This window comes from Nesoenas mayeri (assembly GCF_963082525.1).
Source record: "Nesoenas mayeri genome assembly, chromosome: 16".
NCBI lineage: Eukaryota > Metazoa > Chordata > Aves > Columbiformes > Columbidae > Nesoenas > Nesoenas mayeri.
The window spans coordinates 2,703,122-2,726,191 of record NC_137562.1 but is presented as its reverse complement, the minus strand read 5'-3'; the positions used below and the strand labels follow the sequence as shown (position 1 = coordinate 2,726,191).

General features: G+C 51.9%; 1 protein-coding gene across 1 annotated transcript; it reads right to left on the bottom strand.

The window, feature by feature from the left end:
- Nucleotides 1-348: 348 nt before the first annotated feature.
- Nucleotides 349-19,427, bottom strand: L3MBTL1 (L3MBTL histone methyl-lysine binding protein 1; the record flags this gene model as incomplete). The annotated part of the gene is made up of 21 exons (XM_080354910.1): nucleotides 349-483; nucleotides 1,459-1,521; nucleotides 2,335-2,492; nucleotides 3,424-3,470; nucleotides 3,797-3,994; nucleotides 4,936-5,035; nucleotides 5,264-5,378; nucleotides 5,661-5,771; nucleotides 6,329-6,414; nucleotides 6,849-6,925; nucleotides 7,924-8,075; nucleotides 8,882-8,982; nucleotides 9,500-9,635; nucleotides 10,477-10,581; nucleotides 11,430-11,521; nucleotides 13,655-13,757; nucleotides 14,421-14,544; nucleotides 15,235-15,373; nucleotides 15,529-15,673; nucleotides 16,725-16,948; nucleotides 19,304-19,427. 21 exons carry the CDS (start codon nucleotides 19,425-19,427, stop codon nucleotides 349-351), a joined length of 2,535 nt encoding a protein of 844 aa, XP_080211036.1.
- Between the last annotated feature and the right edge of the window lie 3,643 nt (nucleotides 19,428-23,070).

The window sequence follows — 23,070 nt, the reverse complement described above, 5'->3', positions numbered from 1 at the left end:
TCTGCCCTGCTCCCCCATCCCTCAACACACCCCCCAAATCGGTGCAGCCGCAGCAGGACATGCAGGGCAGCTGTCGTGCTAAGACAGGTTAGTCTCACATCCACCTCCTGTCCCTGCAGTCACCGCTGAGGCTTGAGGTCAGCCTGCACCCAGCGCTGGTGGAGAAGGGCAGTGGGGAGTGGAGGGGAGAGGATGGGGGGAGATGGACTGGTGGGAGAGTGGAGATGCGGCATCCGAGAAGACATGAGCAGGACATGACAAACTGCAGTCAGTTGGGGGGAATCTGTCCTGACCAGACAGTTTGGCAGCACTGCTGCTGAGAGAAGATCATGACTGGGCCAAGAAAAATCACTTTAAGGTGTCATCAGCATTCTTGAACATGAGGATAGCATTGTAGATCTTGAGTGCCGGGCCCAGCTTGACACTCATGATCTTGACGATGTCAGCCTGCGTCAGCAAGAGGAATGCCTCACCATCGATCATCTGGAGTGGAAAACAGGGACAAAGGCACTCACTGAAAATCCAGGCTGTGACTTTCTAGGGACAGCCAGCACAGGCACAACCTGGGGATGTGCATCGTCACACTCACCCTCAGCCAAGTGCCACAGGTGACCCCAGGATGGAGGGCAGCGGCCACCCACAGCACCCCCGCACTTCCCCAGACAAGCCAGAGCTGGGAGCCTGCACACGCAGGAACAGGGCAGAGAGGGGGACAGAACCTTCCAAGGGCCAACCTCAGGAAATGACACTTCAGCCAGCCCGGGCTTCTGCACCAGAGTGCAACGGGCACAGCACACAGCCAGCACGCAACCTGCTCTGGGCAGACACCCGTCCATTCCCTGCTCACATGGAGGTTGCCTCCAGCTCAGCTTCGCGTGCATGAGCACCCTTAAAGTACAGGGGACATTTCCTAACCGGCTGAGACGCTTGCTGTACCCAGTGTGCCCAAGATCAGCTGGCTCTTTCTGCCAGTAAGCAGCCCCTCTGTGCGTTTGTCCACAGGAGTCTAAAATCAATGAACCAGACTGCTAGACAGCAATGCCACTGAACTGCTCTGCTGGTGAGAGGATGCAGGCAAGAAAGCATGAATGGGTGAGGATCAAGCAGCTTCCCTCGCAGGTGGTGGTGCTGTTAATGCTGCAGCACCACCCTCCTCCTGTTCCCCGATCCTGACCTCCTCAGAGGGGCCCTCCCTCACCCATGCTGGGAGAACTGGGCAGGCTCCTTGGGTCAGCATCTCCCCTGCTGCCACCGTATCTGCACGGGCAGACAGCCGCACACTCCAATGCAGTGGGGCAGTGACCCCAGGGGTGCAAAGTGAGATCATTGTCAGGTGCTGGGTGCGCTCACGGCAATTAGCAGCAATCCATCAAAGGAAGGCCACTGACCAATCCCTCCCCACCCTGTTGGCCAACAGCTGTCCTTGGCCACCTGCACTCATCCTCCAGCCCTTCTCACCTCATCCTTGAAGAGCTTGGCTTGGTCCTCACAACCCGTCAGAGTCTGAACAAAGCTAAAGACCTTGGAATAAACAGAGAGAAATGTCAAGACAGAAGTAATGTTTCTGGCTGGAGACCCTCCCAGGAGCCCACATCCTCACTTCCACAGAGGCATTTTGTACCCGTAAGGTAACATGTGGCTGTTAGGGCAAAAGCTGCAGTTGCAGCACCCTGCCGTGCCTAGAGATCACCCTTGGACCAGGGCACAGGAGCTGGCCTCCTCCAGCCCAAGTAGAAAATGCTACAGCAGGTTCATTTCCAATAAGCCATCTCCAGCACAGCAAGACAGTTCTCCCTGAGGGCTGGGGACAGGAAGGGGGCACACAGGATGGTAATGAGGGAATGAGGCAGCTGCCTGAGTTCCAGCTACTCAGGCCTTAAGAGAGGCCATCGCAGATGCCAAAGAAAGTGAATGAAGGTGACGATGAGGAATCTGAGGTAAAGATTTTTTTTCAGAGAAACAGGGAAGTGACTTCTTATCTTCTAACTTGGCAAAGATGAAACTGATACCTGTGGAAAACTCTTAGACGCTAAATGAAGACACTGCTGTTTGTCTTCACCCACCTGCCCTAGCTAGGGTAACAGACAAGCCAGTTGAGAACCTGGTAGTTCTGCATGTGCTTCCCAGAAGCTGCCATCAGGTCTCATGTCTGGCAGCTGTCTATACAGTACCCCAAGCATGTCCAACAGCCTGCCTTCCTACTAGCCCGGAGCAGTGGCTGCTGAAGCACCTCTGTGCCTGGTGCATGTACCATTGTGCTGCACAGCCAGGTGGAGTGCTCCCAGCCATGCCACTGGGTTAGGAGCCAGCACACAGTTTTCAAAATCATCTCACCTCATCAATGGTCCACTTGGCCACTGTAGTTGCTGTGATGCCAGCCACCCCTGGCAGCAGTTTGCAGTGCTGCTCCCAGCAGAGTGACAGGGAGCGGTCAGGGTGGGCAGACAGGGCAGACATGAAGAGCGACTGGTGCATATTCTCTGAAGCAATAGCTGGCAATAAAAATGCAAGACATGATACAAGGAGGAAGGACGAGATCATCCCATCCTTTCCTACAAGCCTTTGGGAGGGCCCCGTTCAGGGGAGGGCAGCAGATGGTCTCATGGGTCCAGGTATCAAGAGCTAGAGGTTGTCCCTTGAATTAACAGGATATCAGTGTAAACAAGTGTTCAGCTTGGTGGGATTAGGGATGGTGGGGGAAGAAGTTCAGAAACAAGCTTGACTTTGCCTTATTCTCACCACCTCCAATCATTCATTTTTCATACTGAGCTAGATTTCAATGTCAAATTTCACAGCAGAATACCATCCTATATCATTCCATTTATTACATGTTTTCAACAAAACTTCTCCCTTGCTCTCTGCTCCAAGGAGTCAAAGATGGCTCCCAAGAAGAGATTCTCTTCATTCACCCCCAGCACTGGGGTAGGCAGCACAACAGCCTGTGGTAAAATGGACACTGGCTGTCAGTCATCATCTTATATCAGCCATCAGAATTTAAAGCAAAGCAAACTGTTCAGCATCAGTTTCTGCTCTGCACCAATAATTTAGCATTTCACAATCACACCAGTGTTTTGGGGTATGGAAGCCACAGGATGAAGGCACAGCATCCAGCCTGAAGAGGACAAGCACCGCAGAAAATGCACTGTCATTGAGACAGGATCCTAATTCTCTGCCCTAAAGCACTCAGAGATTCACAGACATAAACCAAGAGACATGATGAGGGACCTAGCAGAGCTCTGGTAAGAGGCAGGGACATTCCTTGACAGATGGTCAACTTCGGCAGTTGACCACAAGCTCCTCACTGGTGCTGACCCATTTGAGGCCTGAGTAAGTGAGCCAAGGGAGACCTGCTTCCAACAGCCACCACCTCAGCTCCTTGAGCCTTGTCCCTGCAACGACACCATAGCAGAGGATGTCACTTACCCTGGAAGTCTTCTTGTTGGATCTTCCGGTACTTTGGAGGTCGTCCTCTAAAGAGACAGGAAGACTGATTTCCAACTTGGTTGGGACTGGCCCAAGGGCCCTCCTCCACACCGCACAGAGCGATGCCCTGTCAGTGGGAGCAAGGACTACCTCTTGGACCCTGACCCAAAGGGTTGACAGCTAAAGACACAAAACACAGGAAGAAAAACCAAGAGAGATGCCCAACAGAGCTGGAAGGACAAATGCCAGCTGCCAGCAACCATGCTCCCCCATGGTCAAGGAGCCTTCCCATCTCAGGCATCCCTCCCAGGGACAGCAGTCACGGCACAGGGACCCTGCACTGCTGCCCAGGGCTCACCGGGCTTGCTCCTACCTCCCATGGTGCCTAGATTTCTTTCGCTGAGGGAAGCCAATCATATTCCTCTTGCGAGTTGAGGCCTCGGTGTCAGACAAGTCTGCCTTAAGCCTGCCCTGGTTCTTCTCTGCCAGCGGGCACCCTGAGAGGCAGTAATGGGCCGTGAATCTCCCAGTCACGTGTCCTGACCCATCACAGCCTGGCGTGGGGCACTTCCTAGAGAACAGAAGGAGGTGAGCGTTGAACCCAGCTCAGAGCCGCATGCTGGGGGAGCCAACCCTCTACCCCGAAGCACAGGAAGCTATAGCCCTGGCCATGGAAAGCAGAGCAAAGATGCGCTGAACAAATTCCGGGGCAAGGGTGCTGGGATCAAGGGCAGGGGACACCAAGTCCTTCCAGGCACAAACACAAGTCCCACCTTCTCTGTTGCCATCACAGTGACCCCATGCAAGTCACCACAGTGCTGATCAAGCAGGTCACTGGGGTTCACAGAGTCTCTGTCTTCCCATTCTTGGCCCCACAGGCATCTGGACTAGCCTCAGAGTGAGGAGGAAGCAAGTGTTATGAGTGTGGCCAGTACAGAAATCCCTAGGAGCCAGATTTGCCTTCTCCATCCTCACAGATCTTCCACCGTGCTCACTCCTCTTGACACCAGCCTGCCACGCTAGAGTCAGCACTATGCCATGCCTGGTTTCTCCTGGGAAAGGTCACATAAGCAACTGACCGAGCTGGGGATGATGCACTGTTCCTTCTCAGAACTTCCCAGCTCACATCCTCACAGTGAAAGGTATCCATGAGTGGTGGGAGGAAAATCATCCACAAAGCTGGTATCAGTGAACAGCATCTTAGAGGCATTGACCACTATGTAGCCCATACATCCCCACAGGTAGATGGGCACACAGGGCACCCCCAGAGGTTCTGGGTGCCACAGGACAGGCACAGAGTAAGAGCTCACAGGAGTTACACTAGCCATAGGCTCAATGCTGCCTTGGAGTCCGGCCTAGGGAGAGCAAGGGCTGCCCCTAAGCAGGGGGCAGAGCCAGGCGTGAGGTGGATGCAGGGAAGGGCTGGTTGCTGGTGGGGCTGGCAGATGCAGAGGAGGAGAGGAAGGGCTGTGAGGGAGGCTGTGCCCTTCTGAGCAGTGCTGGGGAGCTCACCTGTGGTGAAAGCTGTACTTGGAGCTCTTGGTGTGAGGGATATTCTTGCAACCCAGGGTTGGGCAGCCCCCGTGGGCAGAGGAGGCTGGTTCCTTTGGCCCTAGACCAGGAAGAGAAACAGGAGAGAAACTGCAATGGCTGCAGCCCCAGGCAGAGCCAGGGCTCCGGGCTCCCTGCCTGTGCCAGCCAGGGAGGACATTCCAACTGACAACTCCATGGAAAATCTCTTCCTTCCTGCTCATCCTTGGCCAGCACCTGCCCTCTCATTTCTGTGCACAGGCAGGTGGTGGTGACAGTAGGGTCTGGCTGACCCAGGCGCAGGACTTACTGAGAGGAGGCTGTAGTGGGTGTCCAGTTTTTGAGCACCAGCCTATGGGGTGGATGTCTGGATGATCCGCATCAATCCAGAAATCATAGACATGGCTCCAGCCATCAAAATGGATCTGGGGAGACAAGTAGAGAGGTTACCCTTCAAACCTCAGGGCATCTGCCTGAGGAGCAGCGGAGCCATCCAAGCTGACAGCAAGCAGCAGGCTAGAGCTGAACTGCAGCACAAGGCTTTCCTCCACTACTAGAACCAGGCACTAGACCTGCCTTCCTCCACAGAGTGTGCTTCCACAGCCTCCACACACTTTGCCACTGCAACCAGCAGTGAGTTGGGAAGGGCATGAGCAAGCCAGCACAATGCTTGGACACAGACTCAGCACCAAGAGTCTGGAACTCACCTTTATCCTGTGATCTTCCACATCCTCCACACTAGCCACTCGGATGAAGGCAGGAGTCCTCCTGTCCACTGCCTCCAGCTTCATGTTGACCAGAAAGCCGTGAGGTGGGCGCTGGGGCCAGGAAGAACCCAGGTCAGTGGGGAGCAGGGCCTTGCTTTGGGCTCCCATGCCCCTCAACACCTTTCCCAGCAGCGTGTGCTACTCAAATCCAGCTACCAGCCCTGTCTTGTCTGGGTAAGAGCCATCCCAGCTCACAACAGCCACAGGACAGAGTGGGGACAGGCCTCCTGGACCTGTGTTTTATCAAGGTGGGAAAGCTGTGTCTGAGAGGAGAACACGTCTAAGAGACACATTTTGAGGGATCTCTATTACAGTCACACTTGGCTGGACACAGCTGCTGTTGCTGCAGTTAGAGACAAAAACTATCAAGCAAGCATAAATGATTTCCCATCACCTGGCTCCTGTCTAGCTCCTGTCCCCATTTTTCCCAGTTTTGAACTATTTCCCCAGGATAGCCCTGACTTCTGAATCCTGAATGTACATCCAGAACCCAGGCCTGTGGCCCTGCATATTCAACAACACTTGACACTTCCTATAAAAGCAAAGACCTGACAATGGAGAAAACCCAAATTACTGCCCAGGCACAGTACAAATGATGTGGCACTCACCACTTTAAAGGCCCAAGCCGGGACAGCAGATGCTCCTGTTTCCTTTAAGTACTTTTCCCAGGTAAAGTTGTCAGGGTCAGGATAATCTAGAAGGAGGAAGATGCAGAAGGTGAGACACTCCTGCAAGAAGATGGCAAGTACCCCAGAATGTCCTACTGCCTTGAAGGACCAACCAAGTCTGTGCCAGGCACATGGGAACAGGAGAGACATCATGAAATGCTATTATTTTATCATGGACCATGAAATCCAGGGTACAAGGAAGCAGAGACATCTGTGACTGCACAGGCAGCTTGGGTCCTCCTCATATCTCCACTCAGTCTGACACAGCCAGCATGATGCACCTGAACACGGCAGGAGCCTGCCACCTCCCTGGCTGTGGCCTTGCTGAAGGAAACTGCCTGCGCCTGCAGACAAGCAAGGGCCATGGGGTTTGTGCCCCCAGGCTCCCCATGCCAGCCTGGGAAGCCTGTCCCCAAGGGGATGTGCCAGTGAAGGCTGCACTCCCAGGATATTAACTCACCTTGAGGAGGTGTGAGGGGTTTGCCGTGCTCCTGACACCATCCAACTGGGTGGATGTATGGACTGCTGGGGTCACACCTGGAAAACATACCCAAACTCTTACACAGAGCTGAGATGCCCATCTCATCACCACCAGGCAGCATGGGCTGCAAGCATCAAGGGCAGGCCATTTGAAGGCAGCCCCCAGGCCTGCACCACCAGCAAAAGCCCCTGCAGAAGCCAAGGTCTTCTACAGCACCCTTGTCCCCAAGTGACCCAGGGAACCACTGGCCCTGGCAGGACAAGAGCTAGAGCAGGGGGAGTCCAGCTCAGAGCAGGACACAAACGCCCCGAGTGCAAGCCCTGCTGCAGAGCTGCCCAGGGAACAGCAGCCCTTTGCTGCGAGCAGGGAGACGGGCCATGCCTTTCAGAGCTCAGAATGGTGAGACCTGAGCAATCACAGGGGCTCATGTCCCAGTCACAGCTCCCAGTGGGTCACAGCACACTCAGGTGCTGCTGCTTTGCAGGTCTGCCCTGGAACAGAACAGGCAGCTGCCCAGCACCAGTGAGCAAGGAACAGCCAGGGACAGAAACTGCTGCAGCCCCACAGCTCCTCGGGGCAAAAAGAGAAAGTCAGAGTGTTCCAGCCACAAAGGAAACAGTTGCTCTCAGGACCCTGACTGTGTTAACTGGGCATGTTAACTGGCCTTAACCAGCCTCAACTGGGACGCACCCAGCCACCATCCTCTGTCTACAGACCCAGGAGCTCCTTTTAAGATCAGGCCTTCAATCTCTGCCTTGCAAGTGGCCCATTTCCCAGGTGGGTTTCAGGGTGAGCCCACAGCATGTGATCATGTCTGTCTTTGCCCCTTGTTAACTACAGGGCCATGGCAATGTCCTAGGAGGTGATGTGGCATAGGTGAAGGTTTGTCCTCCAGCATGGGGGGAGTCCCTATGCCTCACTGGACTCCTGGTGGCCTGTCTGCAGCAGCATGCTGGGATTCTCCCGTGCTTTCCCGAGCACCTCATCACTCTTGCTGAAATAGTGGAAGGGTGTCTCCCCAGCACTGCCACCCCAGGAGCCTCTGTGTACTTACCAGTAGTCATAAGTATCATCCCAGTTGTCAAAGTGCACCAAAAAGCGATTGTCCACCACATCAGTCACTGTGGCAACACAGATCAGGGAAGGGTTCATGCGGTCCACAGCTTCGAGCTTCATGCCCACCTCGAAGCCTGGGAAAGCCTCATGCTGGGAGGAAAGAGAAGCAGGTTTCTTCCAGAGCCCTGGCCCCAGCACCTTCCTCACCACTTCCCTGGTCTACTGCAAATAGGTCCCTGCCCAAACCCTCCCAAAACCAGACCCTCTGCCTCTTTTCTTGCATGCATAGCAGGGCACTGCCCTTCTGGGATCCTAAGTGGTCCTGGACCTGCCTGGAGGTCAGGGAAGGTCTGTGCAAATCACTGCATCACATATGCTAGTACGATTATTGCAGTGATGAACAGGAGGGTTTAGACACAATAACTTGGAGAAGCTGATCTATCAGTAGCTTGAATTTCCTCTGCAACTGACAAAGAAACCATCAGCACTTTGCACTCTGCTTATTTTCCCACTTTCCTTATCCAAGTTGCCATATGAAAAATAAAGGTGGAGACAGAAACAAAGAAGACACAAAGCAGAGACAAAAGAATTATACTTATGAAACATTAACTGAGGGTTTTGGGAAGAAAAAGAAAAAGAGAGTAGCAGGTTGTTTCTCCTCACCAGTACTTTTGCAACAGATTTGACTGTGCATGAGACTAATATGGATGAAAACAGAATCAATTTTGGGCACGCCAAATTAGTGTCCAAGCTGCAGATCCTCAGCAGCAAAGTGTGCTACATCTCACTGAGCAACGGCAGGAGTACACTCTGCTGGCCCTCTACATTGTGGGCTTAAGAAGCATGGGGTGGATAGAGAAAAGCCCAGCACTGGTGGAGGCATTCTGTGAAGCTGGAGGGGAAGAAATCACATCAGAACCTGCAGGCTCTGGCAGGAAGGTGAAGCTGGTACTCACAGTGTTTCGGACCATAAAGAGGTGTTTAGGAGCTGCCTGAGCCTTCGTTATCTTCAGGTAGTTTGCCCAGCTGAATTCTTCTTCCTTATAACCTACAACCCCTCAGGAAGAGAAATGAGAACAGTGAGTTCACAGAGAGCAGCGAGGAGGTCATGAGGCTGAGTGTGGCCATCCCCAGTCGTCCCTCAGCCTGCCAGACGTGTCCTGCTGTGGGTGAACGGGCCCTAGTGCAGCCCTGGCAAACCTAAAGCTTGTGACTTAGACCCACTGGCTGATTTTGAAGGGGTGTGAGGAAACATTAGCAGTGGAGTTGAAATCCAGAGCTCAGCCGCTCCCTGGAGAGCATCAGTCCCACCTGTCACGGGGCACAGCCGCTCACTCCAGCCTGGCACTGGGACATCCAGGGCGACAGGGCTTTTCCCCAAAATAGCAGCAAGCAGGGGTCTTTAGCGTGATGAGTGCCAAACAGGATGTCCTGTGGAAATCCCCTAGCACACCAGCATCTGTTCCTGGGCCCCATGGAGCCACCCTGCCCCCATCCCCAGCTCCATGTTTGGGGGCCCACTACATCCCCCTCCTTCAACATGACCCACCAACTGAGACTTGCTAACTGCTTACCTTTCGGGGGCTGGAGTTTGTGCCCCGTCTCCTCAAACCAGCCAGGAGGGTGGATGTCAGGGGAGTCAGCATTCAGCCAGAAATCATGGCACTCAGAGTAGCCATCAAAGTGCAGGCGCATCCGGTAACCACAAACCTACCAGCAGTGAGGGCAGGAGAAGGAAAGGACATCACATGCACCTCCCCTCCCACACACAACCTCAGCATTTCACTTGGGGAAGCCACGAGTTAATCACAGGCCAATGCCCAAATCAGGAGGCACATGCCAGTCCCAAAAGGTGTCCAGCATGGAATGAGGTAAGTGGAAGGCTATCACAAGCCAGTCCTAAGAAAAAGAAGTTCAGGCTGGTGTGTGAAATGCCATGGTGTGCCACCCTTCTGGGTCCACCAAGTGCATGGATTCCCTTTTCTCTATCTGGGGGAGATGTTGGCACAGGGATTTTGGCTAAATGCCACACTGCTTTGGTGAAATCTCTCCAGCAGCAAGAGCTGCAGCCACTGTTATATGGCTGATCTCCCTGGCTGTGTGGGGAGCACTACAAGGCAAGGCTGGTTCAGCTGCCACATGGCTGAGCAGAGAGAGGACATTCACAGACACAAGAAAGAGCAATGGGATGCCTCCACACCCTCCATCTCAAGGGCTTAGACCTGTCTGAGGGGCATCAGCTCAAAGATAAGAAACTGTTGCTGTCATCACAGCCTCTCCTTCCATGGCCCTGCTGTGTCAGGGTGATGGAGGAACCAACGAGGCTGGGCCATGACAACTGCTCCACAGCACTGTCTCCTGCCCCTACAAACTGGAAGGAAACTCCCATTCACTTGACTGAGGTGCTGGAGCACCAGCTCATCTCATGCAGCGACATGCTCAAAGCCCATGTCCTTCACGGGCCAGCCAGCAGCACCTCCCCTCCCACAGAGCTTCCCACTGCACAGGTGTGAAGAGGAACGAAGGAACATGGGGACTGGAGGCACCTTACCTCAACCACTGTCAGGATAAAGTACATAGATGGGTGCTGCGGATCAATTCCCTCCAGCTTCATCCCCACTTTAAAGCCATTCTTGTGCTGGGAAGCTACTTGGTACTAGAAACAAAAATTAAATTACTATGTAAAAAATGGCACAGGTAGATGGGTCTAGAACCATCCCAAGGAGCAACCATCAGGCAACGGGAGCTGCTGGGACCAGGAGATTGTGGGCCACAGGCTTTTTTAATCCAAATTTTATTTCTTTTTCCTGTAGAAAAACACATTCTTCCACCTTCTTGTGAATTTGCTTCTCTTGCTACTGGCAGGGCAGGGTGTCCCTGGGCTAACAGCTGCACTCAGGGAGAGTGGGGCACAGGTCTGGCTCCTCTTGTAAACTGGCAACCAGATGCCTGGGAGCAGGGGTGCAGTGCAGCAATGTGCCCTCAGGAGAGCCCATGTCTGGCTTCAAGGAAGGGCTGGAAAGGCTTCACCACCCTGCCAGAGCCACAGGGATGTCCTAGGCCAATGCGGGGTGTTTGGGATGCAAGACAGCACCCTGCTGGGGAGCGGGACTTGGGGCAAATCACAACTAGAGGCTGACTGGTCACCTCCAGGTGAAGATGGGAGCTTGCTTATCACTCAGAGTTCCACAAAATAGGGAAGCAAGAAAGAGAGGAGAAGGAGGAGGAGTGGGGGAAATGAAAGAAGAAGAGAAAGAAGAAGAGAAAGAAGAAGAGAAAGAAGAAGAGAAAGAAGAAGAGAAAGAAGAAGAGAAAGAAGAAGAGAAAGAAGAAGAGAAAGAAGAAGAGAAAGAAGAAGAGAAAGAAGAAGAGAAAGAAGAAAAGAGAGGAGAGGAGAGGAGAAGAGAGGAGAGGAGAAAGGAAGAGAAAGGAGAAAAGGAAAAGGAAAAGGGGAAAGAAAACAGAAGATGAAAGAGGGAAAAAGACAGGAAAATCCCAACTCACATCCTGGAAGAGATCTAAAGGGGCAGCGACAGCTTTCTGCTCCTCCAAGTAGGACGCCCAAGACCAGCCTTCTTTCTTCTCCTCACTGGCACCTGGGCGCAGCACAAATGCACACACAAGAGCGCTGCTGAGGGTCCGCTCCAGCCCCCACCCTGCCTGCCTTGGGGCAGCACGGAGGGCAGGTAAGCCCATGGGTCCCACTGGGGCCACGTCCTGCTCTCACACGCAGTCCTGTGTCCCTGCAAAGTTCAGCATCACCCTACCACAGCCTGTTCTCCAGCAAACCTGGCTGGCTGACCGAGGAGGGATAGAGCCAAGAGGGCCCCTCTCACACAGGTCCCAAGACTCAAATGTCCTGTCACTGTACAGCGCTCTCTTAGGCACTTAAGGAGCCTGAGAGACGAGTCATCCTGTGCAAAGCAACCCCAAATCACCTTTGCAACCAGTCCTCCTTCCAGCCAGCACATCCAAAATGGCCACAGCACTGATGGATTTGGGACAACCAGCAGGATCCATCCAGAGGTCTTTAGAATCACTCCCAGCTGCAAGGGGCTCCAGGCCAGCCAAACCAGCAGTGGGTTCATTTCCCACTGCTGCTTCAGAGGCACCAGCTCTGCTACCCTCTGCTCTGAGACAACCACATGAGCCCACTCAGCACACCAGGGCCACCCTGGTGTCCTAGAGATGCATTTACCCTTACGGTTTTCAGGAAAATAAGACAGAATTGTCTCTACATGGGCAGGGAGATGATCCTTCATGTTTTAGACCCCTTTGGGAAGGCTACAAAGGCCTTGCTTGAGGCACAGGAGACACAACCCAAGTCTCTTGCTATCCATCCACTTTCTCTGCCTGCTTTGTAGCGGCTGATGGGACACCAGGAGTGCTGTGCCTAGTCCAACACTGACTAATTCACAGCCACAGGTCAGCCGTGCCAGGCAGCCTTGGGTAGGGCTGGCCAGAAACGTGGGGGAAAAACAGACCAACTCCTTCCTCCCTTGGGCTTACGGGAAGCGGAGATGGAAAAAATAGGAACTTGCAGAAGAAATGAAAGCTGAACTTCAGTGAGCAAGGTTACTAATTTAGTTGCTTTGCTAATACTTAAGAGAACACCTCTATTTTTCTTTAGGATATAGAAAAAAGTGGTAGGCATGTTTGGGGAACTCATAAGTACTTCTGGACAATGACAAATACACCTGGAGACAGAGCATACAGTCACTTTGCTGCACTAAAGCATCCGGTTGTGTATTTTGTTTGCTGATGTACTTCTAAAATAAGAGAAAATAAAAGGCTGAAATAACAAGGCTCAGCACTGCTTATTTATGTGCAGCAGGGAAGGTTACATGCTCAGGACTCACAATGTCGAGAAAAGGACCTGGAAAGTGAGTATGAGATCCCTCCTTAATAGTGGTTAACTTGGTGTTACATCGGGAGTTAATGATATCTGGCCCTTGTTACTGTCTGTACATTTGGTTATGGAGAGGAATATGAGGTTGGAACAGTTTAATTTTAAAATTACTTTGAGTATGACCTTTCACTATTCAAGCACAAATGTTCCCCATAAATGTTTATTTTCAGTGTTTTCCCAAGTTTTCCTTCCCCTTCAACCCCATTGTACTGCAATGAAAAAAACAATCAAGCAAACACTGCATCCCTCCGCTTGTCTCCTTTCCCTGTGCCAACAGCTCTGCATTTGAGATCTCTGATATGGTCCAGGTATAGATCCCCAGAAGATGAGACAACCTCAAATCACCTGGCTTCAGCATCACCAAATCTACAGAAGCAACTCCCAAATTTGTGAGCTCCTGATCACATGAGCCAAGATCCCTGTAAGACTGTCCAAAGGGGAGGCAAATCCAGACATGGCACAGAGCCACATTATTGCTCAGGATAGTGCCTATTGGAGCAAACAGCTCCGCGAGCAAGTACTGAATTCAGCTCCCACGGGGAGGGACCAGAAAGCACTGTATACAGTACAACCCAATGCCTGAAGAAGACACAGCTGTATCTGTAAGGGTGCACCTGTCCCATGAAGAGAAAGAGAGGAAAGGAGAAACGGAAAGAGACAGAGAGAACAGGATTAAGCAAACACAGGAGCTCACAAGCCTTCAGTAACATGTACCAGCACATTGGACTGGGTGTTTGACCCTGCTGGAGCACCAAAATGCTGGCCCAGCCCCACAGCAGAACCCCAGAGCCGCGGTGGGAGCACTCACCCCACTGCCCACCTGATCCCTCCATACCGTGCTGAGTCCCGTTCCACGCATCAGCCTCCAGATTGCTGATGGCAGAGTCCTCTGCAGAGTTTTTCATGTCTTCCTGCTTTTCCTCCTAGACATGAGAAAAGACAAAACAGAAATCCATTGTGTTGGAGGTCTGCACAGAGGTTTATGCTGTGTGTTGTACTCTCACACCGGTGCCAAGGACTCTATGTGCCTCTGCAACAGCCATGATTTGACTGATGCTTAGCCCAGAAATGGGCAGCCAGGAGGTGAGGAGCCATCTGATGATGGGAGCCTGAGGTGAGGAGAATTTTGATGCAGAATGGTAGCAATCTCACCTGGAGTGGGTCTGTGATAGTCAGGGCTGGTAAAGAGAGCTTTCCTGTCTTGTCAAGGTCACTCTTCCTTCCCCAGGATACACATAATGCAAATATACACTCTCTTACTCCAGCACTTACTTTGGTGGCCCAGACTCAAGAGCAGTTGAGAGTGCTTGAAACCTCCAGCCCATTCAGGACATGTCTAGCACTGCCCAGTTGAAGGTGCCTGGCATGTCAAATAGCCAGCCAAGTGTCTAGAACCCCTGATGCTCCACACATTCGAGTCTTTCGGGCACTAACAGCCAACAGGTTACCCCTTCGACACAGAGCTGTCATAGCACTGAAAAGCACTGATGAGAACTGCACACACCTACAGTGCATACAGGGGTGACCCATGGTCCATCCTTGACATTGGCATGTGCATACACATGCCCTCCCTGTCCTCTTCCTACCATTTGCTCAGATTCATATTCTTCCTCCGAAGGGCTCTGGTACTCCTTCCTCTTTCGTTTCTTCACTGGCTTGAGGATTTCAGTGGCATTGGTGCTGCTGGCAGAGTTTTCCACAATGACAGACCTGCATGGAGGAAAGGAGAGTAAACCACTGTGGCATGTGGTAACAGCTGGGGCGTCGGTAAAGTAGAGGCTGCTGGAGAATCACTGTCACTCTATTTCTTATTCATACATGCTCCCATACCTCCTGACTAATGTATGCACTCCTCTTAGCACACAAATTGTTAGGAGGTTAGAACCAGGGTACAGACCAGAGTCACCCTCACATGCCTAGGTGTCAGAAACCTGAACCTAAGGATGGATCAAAAGTGATCTAGTTTTTGTTGCAGGGCTCTAAGCTGCATCAGACTCACATAGAGATGCTGGAAAACGAGTCACAGGAGTCACACATTAGCAAGCAGAGGGGCTGAAAATGCCCTCGTGACCCAGACCTCCCACTGCTGCTCAGCCTGGAAGCACCTGCTGCAGCAACCTCCTGCTGCACCCATGCTCCAGCAGATACATGTTTATGAGGCCACAAATTGGACAGGAAAATATCCAGCACCCATGCTTCCTGCTGTTCTCTGGGCCAAGTCTTCATCCCATCACACCGCAGTCAGGGCACTCTGACTACAGAAAGGAGGGAAACAAGCAGGGTCCCCAGCACCTGCTGGAGACAGATGAGCCTGCATCCCTTGCTGGAGCATGTGGACCAGGGGAGGGTGGGCAGACAGACAGATATGGCTCTGCACGGAGCAGTGTCCCCTTCCTTTACCTTTCTTTGAACTGCTGGTGACAGTGCTCACTGCAGAAGCCCCTGCCTTCCCGGGCTCCATCTGACACGTGTCTCTGGCCACAGGTATCACAGTGGTACATGCTTTCTGCTGTTGGCAGCTTGGTCTGCTCCGGCACATCTGAGTCAGAGAGAAGAGGAGCAGTGAGACACAAGATGCAGCAAAAGGAAGTAGGAAACATCTGCCTTGCTCAGGGCCTAGGCCAGACAATGTCTGCTGGCTGATGTACCCACCCAGAAGTACCCACCCCAGAAGTGCCACCATGGTGCCCTTACCCTGAGCCACAGTAGGATGGTCCCTGCTGGTGGGTGCCACTTCTGAGTCCCCATCTTTCTCTGTGTGACCCTCCTTTATAGCTTCCACCGGAGGCATCTTATCAGCGCTCACTACCTTCAGCGTCCCGTACTCATTTATTCGAAACTATGCAATTGAACCAAAAAACAAGGAAAAATAGTTAACAAGGAGGATAGAAATTAACAGAATAACTTGATAGCTAGTGGGTGCACATGAGCTCTGAGAATGAGAGGGACGTGGTTCAGTCACTAGTGAGTCCAACAAGAGGACAGCTCTTCCAATGACAGAGGCGAGCATGGTACCAAAGTCACCTGTCCTGCTGCCCCTCCACACAGCGCTGGCCGCTGAGCCCGCCAGGGCAAGCACACGGCCCGCACTTGGGTGAGACCAGCACCAGCAGGCAGCACGAGCGGCAGGGCGATGGCTGGAGGATGTGGCGCCCTGAGGATGAGTAGCAGCTGAGAAATCGGAGCATTTTGTTCGAGCTATTTCATGTAATGAGGGGTACACCTCAATGCACCTGCTGTCTGATGAGCACAAGGCCACTGTTTCCAGGGTGCGTGCAGGTGTTTGGTGAGAGCCAACTTCATGGCACAGCTTGGAAAGGAAAGATGCCCTGCACAGCAAATATCATCCCTCTGACTTCCTGTGCAGGGCAGACCTGCTGCAGTCCCCCACACACCATGCGTGTGCTCTATCTGCCAAGCTCACAAAATGGGAGGGCTGCAGAGATGGGCCACAAGAAGCCTTGCAGAGCCAGGACAGCTGAGGGATCCTTCAGCTGGGGTGTGGGTACTGCCAGGGGCCAAGTCACATCCTGCTGGTCCCTGACTGGCACAGGCTGGGAGACTGCCATTTACAGGGACAAGCAGCTGCAGGGACTGCCGGGCGTTAAACATGGTGGCCCAGGGCTACACTCCAGGACAAGAGCAAATGGCCTCAAGTTATATCAGTGGAGGTTTAGATTGGATATTAGGAAAATATTATTAACGAAAAGGGTTGTCAGGCTGCCCAGGGAAGCGGTGGAGTCACCATCCCTGGAGGGGTTTAAAAGATGCATAGATGAGGTTCTTGGGGACATGGTTTAGGGATAGTGTTAGGTTAGCAATTTGACTTAATGATCTTAAAGGTCTTTTCCAACTAGAATGATTCTATGGTTCTATGATTCTACGCTTACCCGCAGGTTACTCCCAGGCAAAGTAGCCACCCCATCTTTCCACTCCAGTACACGGACTGTGCTGCAGGTCTGCACCCCGCTGATCTGAGGAATGACAGTAGCTGTGATGGGCTCACTCCCCGCTCCCCTCTCTGGCCTCTCAGCCCCTGTGCTTCTCTGTGGTTCCCGGGGGAAATGCTGAATTTCTAAGGTGCTCGTGGGAAGGTTGATGGTAGCAGCATTTGCTTGAGAAGGGAAGAAAGCAAACAAACAACAATAGGCATATGCAGAACACTTAACTGATGCAAACAAGGCTCAAAGGCAGCACAAAATGACAGAGAAGACATAGTCTCCCAGAGGAGGGCTCAGTGCTAAGGGCTAAAGCACCCACAAGCAGGCAGCGTGACCTGACAAGATCTGCAGCCAGCAATAGCTTGTGCTGGGGTATGCCACCAATACTATCCGCATTCAAGGGCTCCGGCATCAGCCTAATCTCAGGCTGTTGCAATGACCGGGATGCCCTGATGTGGCACTAATGTGCTGGCAAGCTCCTGGACTGCATCTTCCAGTTCAGTTTCATTTGAAAGGAACACACTGTGTCGCCCAGGGCCTCTCCACAGTGGGAACCGAGGCACCAGGAGCAGCAAAACTTGGGAGATTTGCTTCTAAAGAACACCCCTGATCTCACCTAACACACATCCATGCTTTTCCCGTGCACCTCCTGAAAGACACTGGTCAGCTGGGCTGAAAACTGTTGTCCCAATTTTCAAGAAGGGTAAGAAGAACGACCCTGGTAATTACAGGCCTGCCAGTCTCACATCAGTGCTTGGTAAAATTACGGAGAAGGTTATCCTGGGAGTTACTGAAAAACACTTGAGAGACAACGCAGTCATTGGTCATAGCCAACACAGTTTCACAAAGGAAAGGTCCTGTTTAACTTAATTTCCTTTTCTGAAAAGGTCACCCATCGAGTTGACCAAGGCAAGTTAGAAGATCTGAGTTTTATGGATTTTAGCAGAACCTTTGATATCATTTCTCACAGTATCCTCCTAGGCAAGATGTTCAGCATACAGCTAGAAAAGTCCATAGTATGATGGGTGAACAACTGGCTGACAGGTCGGGCTCAAAGACTTACAGTAAATGGGATCACATTAGGCTGGCGGTCAGTCACAAGTGATTCCCCAAGGCTCAATTTCAGGGCGAGTGCTCTTTAATATTTTTATAAATTATCTGGATGCAGGAGTCAAATGTACATTCAGTTTGCTGATAATACAAAATTAGGAGGAGCTGTGGATTCCCTCAAGGGTAGAGAGGCCTTAGAGAGAGATCTAGGTAGACTAGAGAGCTGAGCAATTACAACCTGTATGAAATTTAACAAGAGCAAGTGTCTTATTCTCCACCCAGGGCAGGGTAATTCTGGTTATATGTACAAACTGGAAGATGAGAGGCTGAAGAGCAGCTCCATGGAGAGATCTGGGGTTTGGGTTGATGGCAAGTTGAACAGGAGTCACCCCTGTGCCCTGGCAGCCCAAAGGGCCAGGCGTGTCCTGGGCTGCGGCCAGCACAGTGTCCCCTCTGCACTGCCCTGCTGCGGCCTCACCTCGAGCACTGGCGACAGTTCTGGGGCCTCAGGAGCAGGAGGACATCAAACAACTGGCGTGTGTCCAGAGGAGGGCGATCAAGATGGTGAAAGGTCTTGAGGGCAAGACTAACGAGGAGCAGCTGAGATCACTTGGTCTGTTCAGCTTGGAGAAGGCTGAGGGGTGTCCTCACCACTGAGGGGTATCCTCATCACTGAGGGGTGTCCTCATCACTGAGGGGTGACCTCAATACTGAGGGGTCACCTCAACACTGAGGGGTGACCTCATCACTGAGGGGTGACCTTATCACTGAGCGGTGACCCCATCACTGAGGGGTGTCCTCATCACTGAGGCGTGTCCTCAACACTGAGAGGTGACCTCACCACTGAGAGGTGCTCTCATCGCAGTCTACACCTTCCTGGGGGGGGGCAGCGGAGGGGAGGTGCTGATCTCTTCTCTCTGGGGTCCAGCGACAGGACACGAGGGAACAGAATGAAGCTGCATCAGGGGAAGTTCAGAGTGGACATTAGGAAGAGGTTCTTGACAGGGAGGGTGGTCGGTCCCTGGAACAAGGTCCCTGGGGAAGTGGTCACAGCACCAAGCCTGTTGTATTGCAAGGAGCATCTGGATGATCTCTTAGTCATATGGTGAAGTTTTAGGTAATCCTGTGAGAGGCAAGGAGTTGGACTTGATGATCCTTGTGTGTCCCTTCCAACTCAAGATATTCTGTGATCCTGTGATAATGCGACAACACAGTGCAGAGCGGGCACCCAGCATGCTGTGCTGCACTGGCACACATCCCCAAACATCAGGGCTTTGTTTTGTAACTCAAGAGGTTTCGGTTGCCTACAAATCATCCAAGTGACATGGGATAGCCAGAGAGAACCTCTAAGATGGCAACAGCAGCACAGGCTTGCCTTACAAGGTTTGGGAGGAGCACAGATATATAAGGACCGTGAGGCATCAATGTAGAGGGAGAAGGCTGGGGAGGCACCAGTTAGAGAGGACAGTCCTGCATACCTGGTATAATGAAGGCAGTCGTTGGCAGGTGAGTGCTCTCAGTGGTGACCACATGGACACTGACCTCCCCAGCAGCATTCCCCTTCGTGCTTCTCACAACCTCCATCTCTGCTCTTCTGTCCATCACCTTGCTTGGGCACAGAATCAGTCACTGGAAGACAGCAAGAAAGAAATCAAGTTGGGTACAGGTACAAACACGACAAAGGAGTGACAAAGAGGCTGTGGAGGGGAGGCTGTCCCTCCCCTTCCATCATTTCCCAGCAGAAACCCCTATAAGATGTATTACAGGCCCATCGAACCCAAAAGAGAAGAGCATGAAGGTCACAGCTAGTACAACATGACCTAATAAACCCCCTGTTGCAAGATCCCAGCTCAGAGCCTGCAGATGCCAAGGGTTTTTTCTTACCTGGCTCCACTATATGACGGTATGAGCACAGCAGGTCCACCTGAACTATGGCCACTCCTGGGTCCCACTGAGGCCTACACCGCTCTGACACCGCCTGTGACTGAGGGCTGGAAAATCCTGCCCTGGAGAAGATGGAGTCCCTGAAGTTCCCCTTGCAGTTCTCCCATTGGGCAGCCACCCTTGATCTTTTAACTGTCTGTAAAAGAATTTCACAAGTGACAGGAGTTAACTGGGAGATGAGAGGGGAACATGAAGGCCACTGCTGAGATTCTCACAGGACTGCGAGAATCAACCCATTTAGCCATGAATTTCAAGAAGCAGGCAAGGTGTCAAGGCCCTGAGGGCACTACTGGGCCTTACTGGCCCCGACCAGCCTCCCCTGGGACCCAGGGGCTCCATGTCAGCCCACTCTCAGCGTATCCACGCCACGCTGCGGCAGTGCCTGCCAGCAGAGGAACCTGATCCAACAGCTGGTGTCCTGGCTTGATCTCAGACCTTGCCTGGTGACCTGAGCTTCTAGCAGAACCTGCCCACAGTGGCCCTGCCAGCTTGCCTTCCTCAGTCCCCTGTCCCTGGTCCCCCTCCCAGGCCCCAGCAGGCAGGATGGTGCCTACACTAGGATGTCTCCATTCCAAGACCTGTCTGCAAGCTGGAGAGAAGAATGGCATTGCCTTCTGGTGCCCAGGGCACCTCCTCAAGGGACGGCTCTCAGTGCTGCTCCTGCCCTCACAAAAACGTAATGGACATACAGAGCTAAGCAAAAAACAAGCAGTATCATCAGATGTGCTCAGGGAAGGCGGATTTCTCCATGTCTCCTGAAAATGATGGTCCGAGTGTAACAGAGACTGCTGGAGACTGAGGACACTGGGCTGGGAAAGGATTTTGGACCTGCCCGGTTTCGCACACCCTCTTCAAAGCACTTGCTGCTGGGATGGAGGATGGGCTGCTGTGGGGCTAAGCAGGGGACCGCACTTGTGTCTTGGTTGCTTTTGATACAATCTGAACTTGAAAGAGAAGACAGCCATGTGCAAAACAGGATGATCATCTTAATGAAGCACTCTTAAATAAGAATTTGGCTACAAAGGACAAAGTCTGGAATTTTAAAACCTGAGACACTAAGATAAAGGTGTCACAACCAGAGGGTAAAGAGTGGCATAGTGGGCTCATGTTAGGGAAGATCTATTTCTTCCTCTCTCTTACAGTGCTGTCATGTTTGTGATCAGAAATACCTGATGTTCAACTGCAAATGGTATGGACCTTTAAGGCCCTCCAGGTGCACCATCAGAAAAGTGCTGTTACATATCAGGAGAACTGAAGGAACTCAGTAACTCAGCCGGACACCAGACTCCAACTTAAAGTCACAATGAATTCTGCAGCCAGCCTGTCTTGGTGCTTCCTAATACCATCCAGGAAACTATCTGCTTTCTTAGGCGCTTAAATCTGATATTTATCCTTGATTCACCACTTGTGTCAAATGTTTCAAGGACAACTCCTTGTTTTGTGTGAGCTGTTGTCTTTTTTTATTGAAACAGAACTTGGGACTTGAAATGCCTAGAAAGGAAGAGAAATAACCACATCCAGTGCCCAAGCTGGGTAATGCTCAAACTCATCTCTGTACAGCAGTCTATGATGCAAACACAATGGCAAACAATTGCACAGGAAATAACCAGCACTAATTATCACGTGGCAAACACTCTCCAAATCCTTGCGGAGCTGCCTGCCAGTGCTGTTGAGATTGGTTCTCCTGTGCCTTATGAGTTACAAGGGTGAACAGAATGAATGTGGATTACAGATTGTGGCACTATTCCTTAAACTAGAAAAAAAAAAAAAAAGAGAGATTTAGGACTTAAACCTCCAGATAATCCCTCCCACAACCTCCTTGGTTGGTGAAGGGTTTAGGGGGGAAGGCATACGAAGAGCGGCTAAAGTCTCTAGTCTGTTTAGCCTGGAGGAGACCTCATAGCGGCTGCAGCTTCCCCAGCAGGAGCAGGAGGGGCAGGACGAGCTCTTCTCTCTGTGACAGTGACAGAGCCCAGGGAATGGCAGAAGATGAGCCACGGGAGGGTCACGTTGGTCATTAGGAAAAGGTTCTTCACCCAGAGGTGCTGGACACTGAACAGGCCCCAAGCCTGACAGTGTTCAAGAAGAGACTGGACAACATCCTCAGACATGTAGTGTGAAGTGTGGGGCTGTCATATGCAGGGACAGAAGTTGTGGACCTTGTGGGTCCCTTCCAATTCAGGACATTCTGTGATTCCTGGGAAAGGCCTCACTGCAGCAAAGGGCTTGTCCCCTACTGCACCACAGCTGGGTAGCCCAGCTCAGAGGGTCAGGAGCCCTCCAAGGAGCTTGAGGAAGCCATACAGACCATGGCCCTGTCCCACAACAATCTGTCACTCCTGTTCCTCCTCTGCCCCTCAGCAGTGGTGTCTGTGCTCCCCCTGGTACCTCTGGCCAGAGCAACCTCTTTCTTGTTAGCAGAAACCTTTTCTTAACACCTTACCCCAACTCCTGCCCTTCAACCACATGTGGAGCACAAACACTGCAAACAGCTCCCCCAGTGTCCTGCTCCATCCCGCAGGAAAGCAAAGACTTTGAGGTCCTGGACACCACAAAACTTTATTCTTACAGATATCTAAAGCCACATTTCTCTCCTTTTAAGATCCACGGTGGGAGACAGACCCAAAACTATTCCAAGGTCACACATGAAATCCAAGAACATTGTTGATGGTAGAGGGAACTAACACTTAAAGGGTTAAACACATAGCAAGTGCCTAGCTTAGAGCTTTGTGTAACCTATTGTGTTAGAAACAGGATTTTGGTGAAGGGAGCACACTCTGCAAAGATAAGAGGCCCAGCAGCATCCTTGGGTGGACGAGATAACGAGTCTTCAGCACAAGGGAGGACGATGACCCAGTTAAAACCAGTCCAGCAGTTTGAGCCCCAGCAAGCTCAGCACACTAGGCCAGAGATGAAAATTCCACAGTGAAGATGAGCAGCCTTCTTCCAAGACCCCAGCCCACGACCACCAGGTTGGCATAGCACAGGTACAACAGGGAGGAGCTGAAGGAGGAGACTATGGAAATGATTTCCCGGAACTCATTTTAATAAGAACTGTCTTTTTGGGGAAAGGTTATGAATATGTATAGGTGTCCTGGTTTTGTTAAAAACAAGTTTCTCCTTTAGTGAATCTTCTTGTCAGCTAAAGTCTTCTTACTAACTGCACTTTACTGAAAGTTAGATACATGTTTTGGTAGACATAGCAATGGAATGCAAGGTCGCTGATAAGGATGGATGCACATCCTGCAAGAGGGGCAAGGAGAAGCAGTGAATTGAAACTGACCAACTAAGTATTCCATCC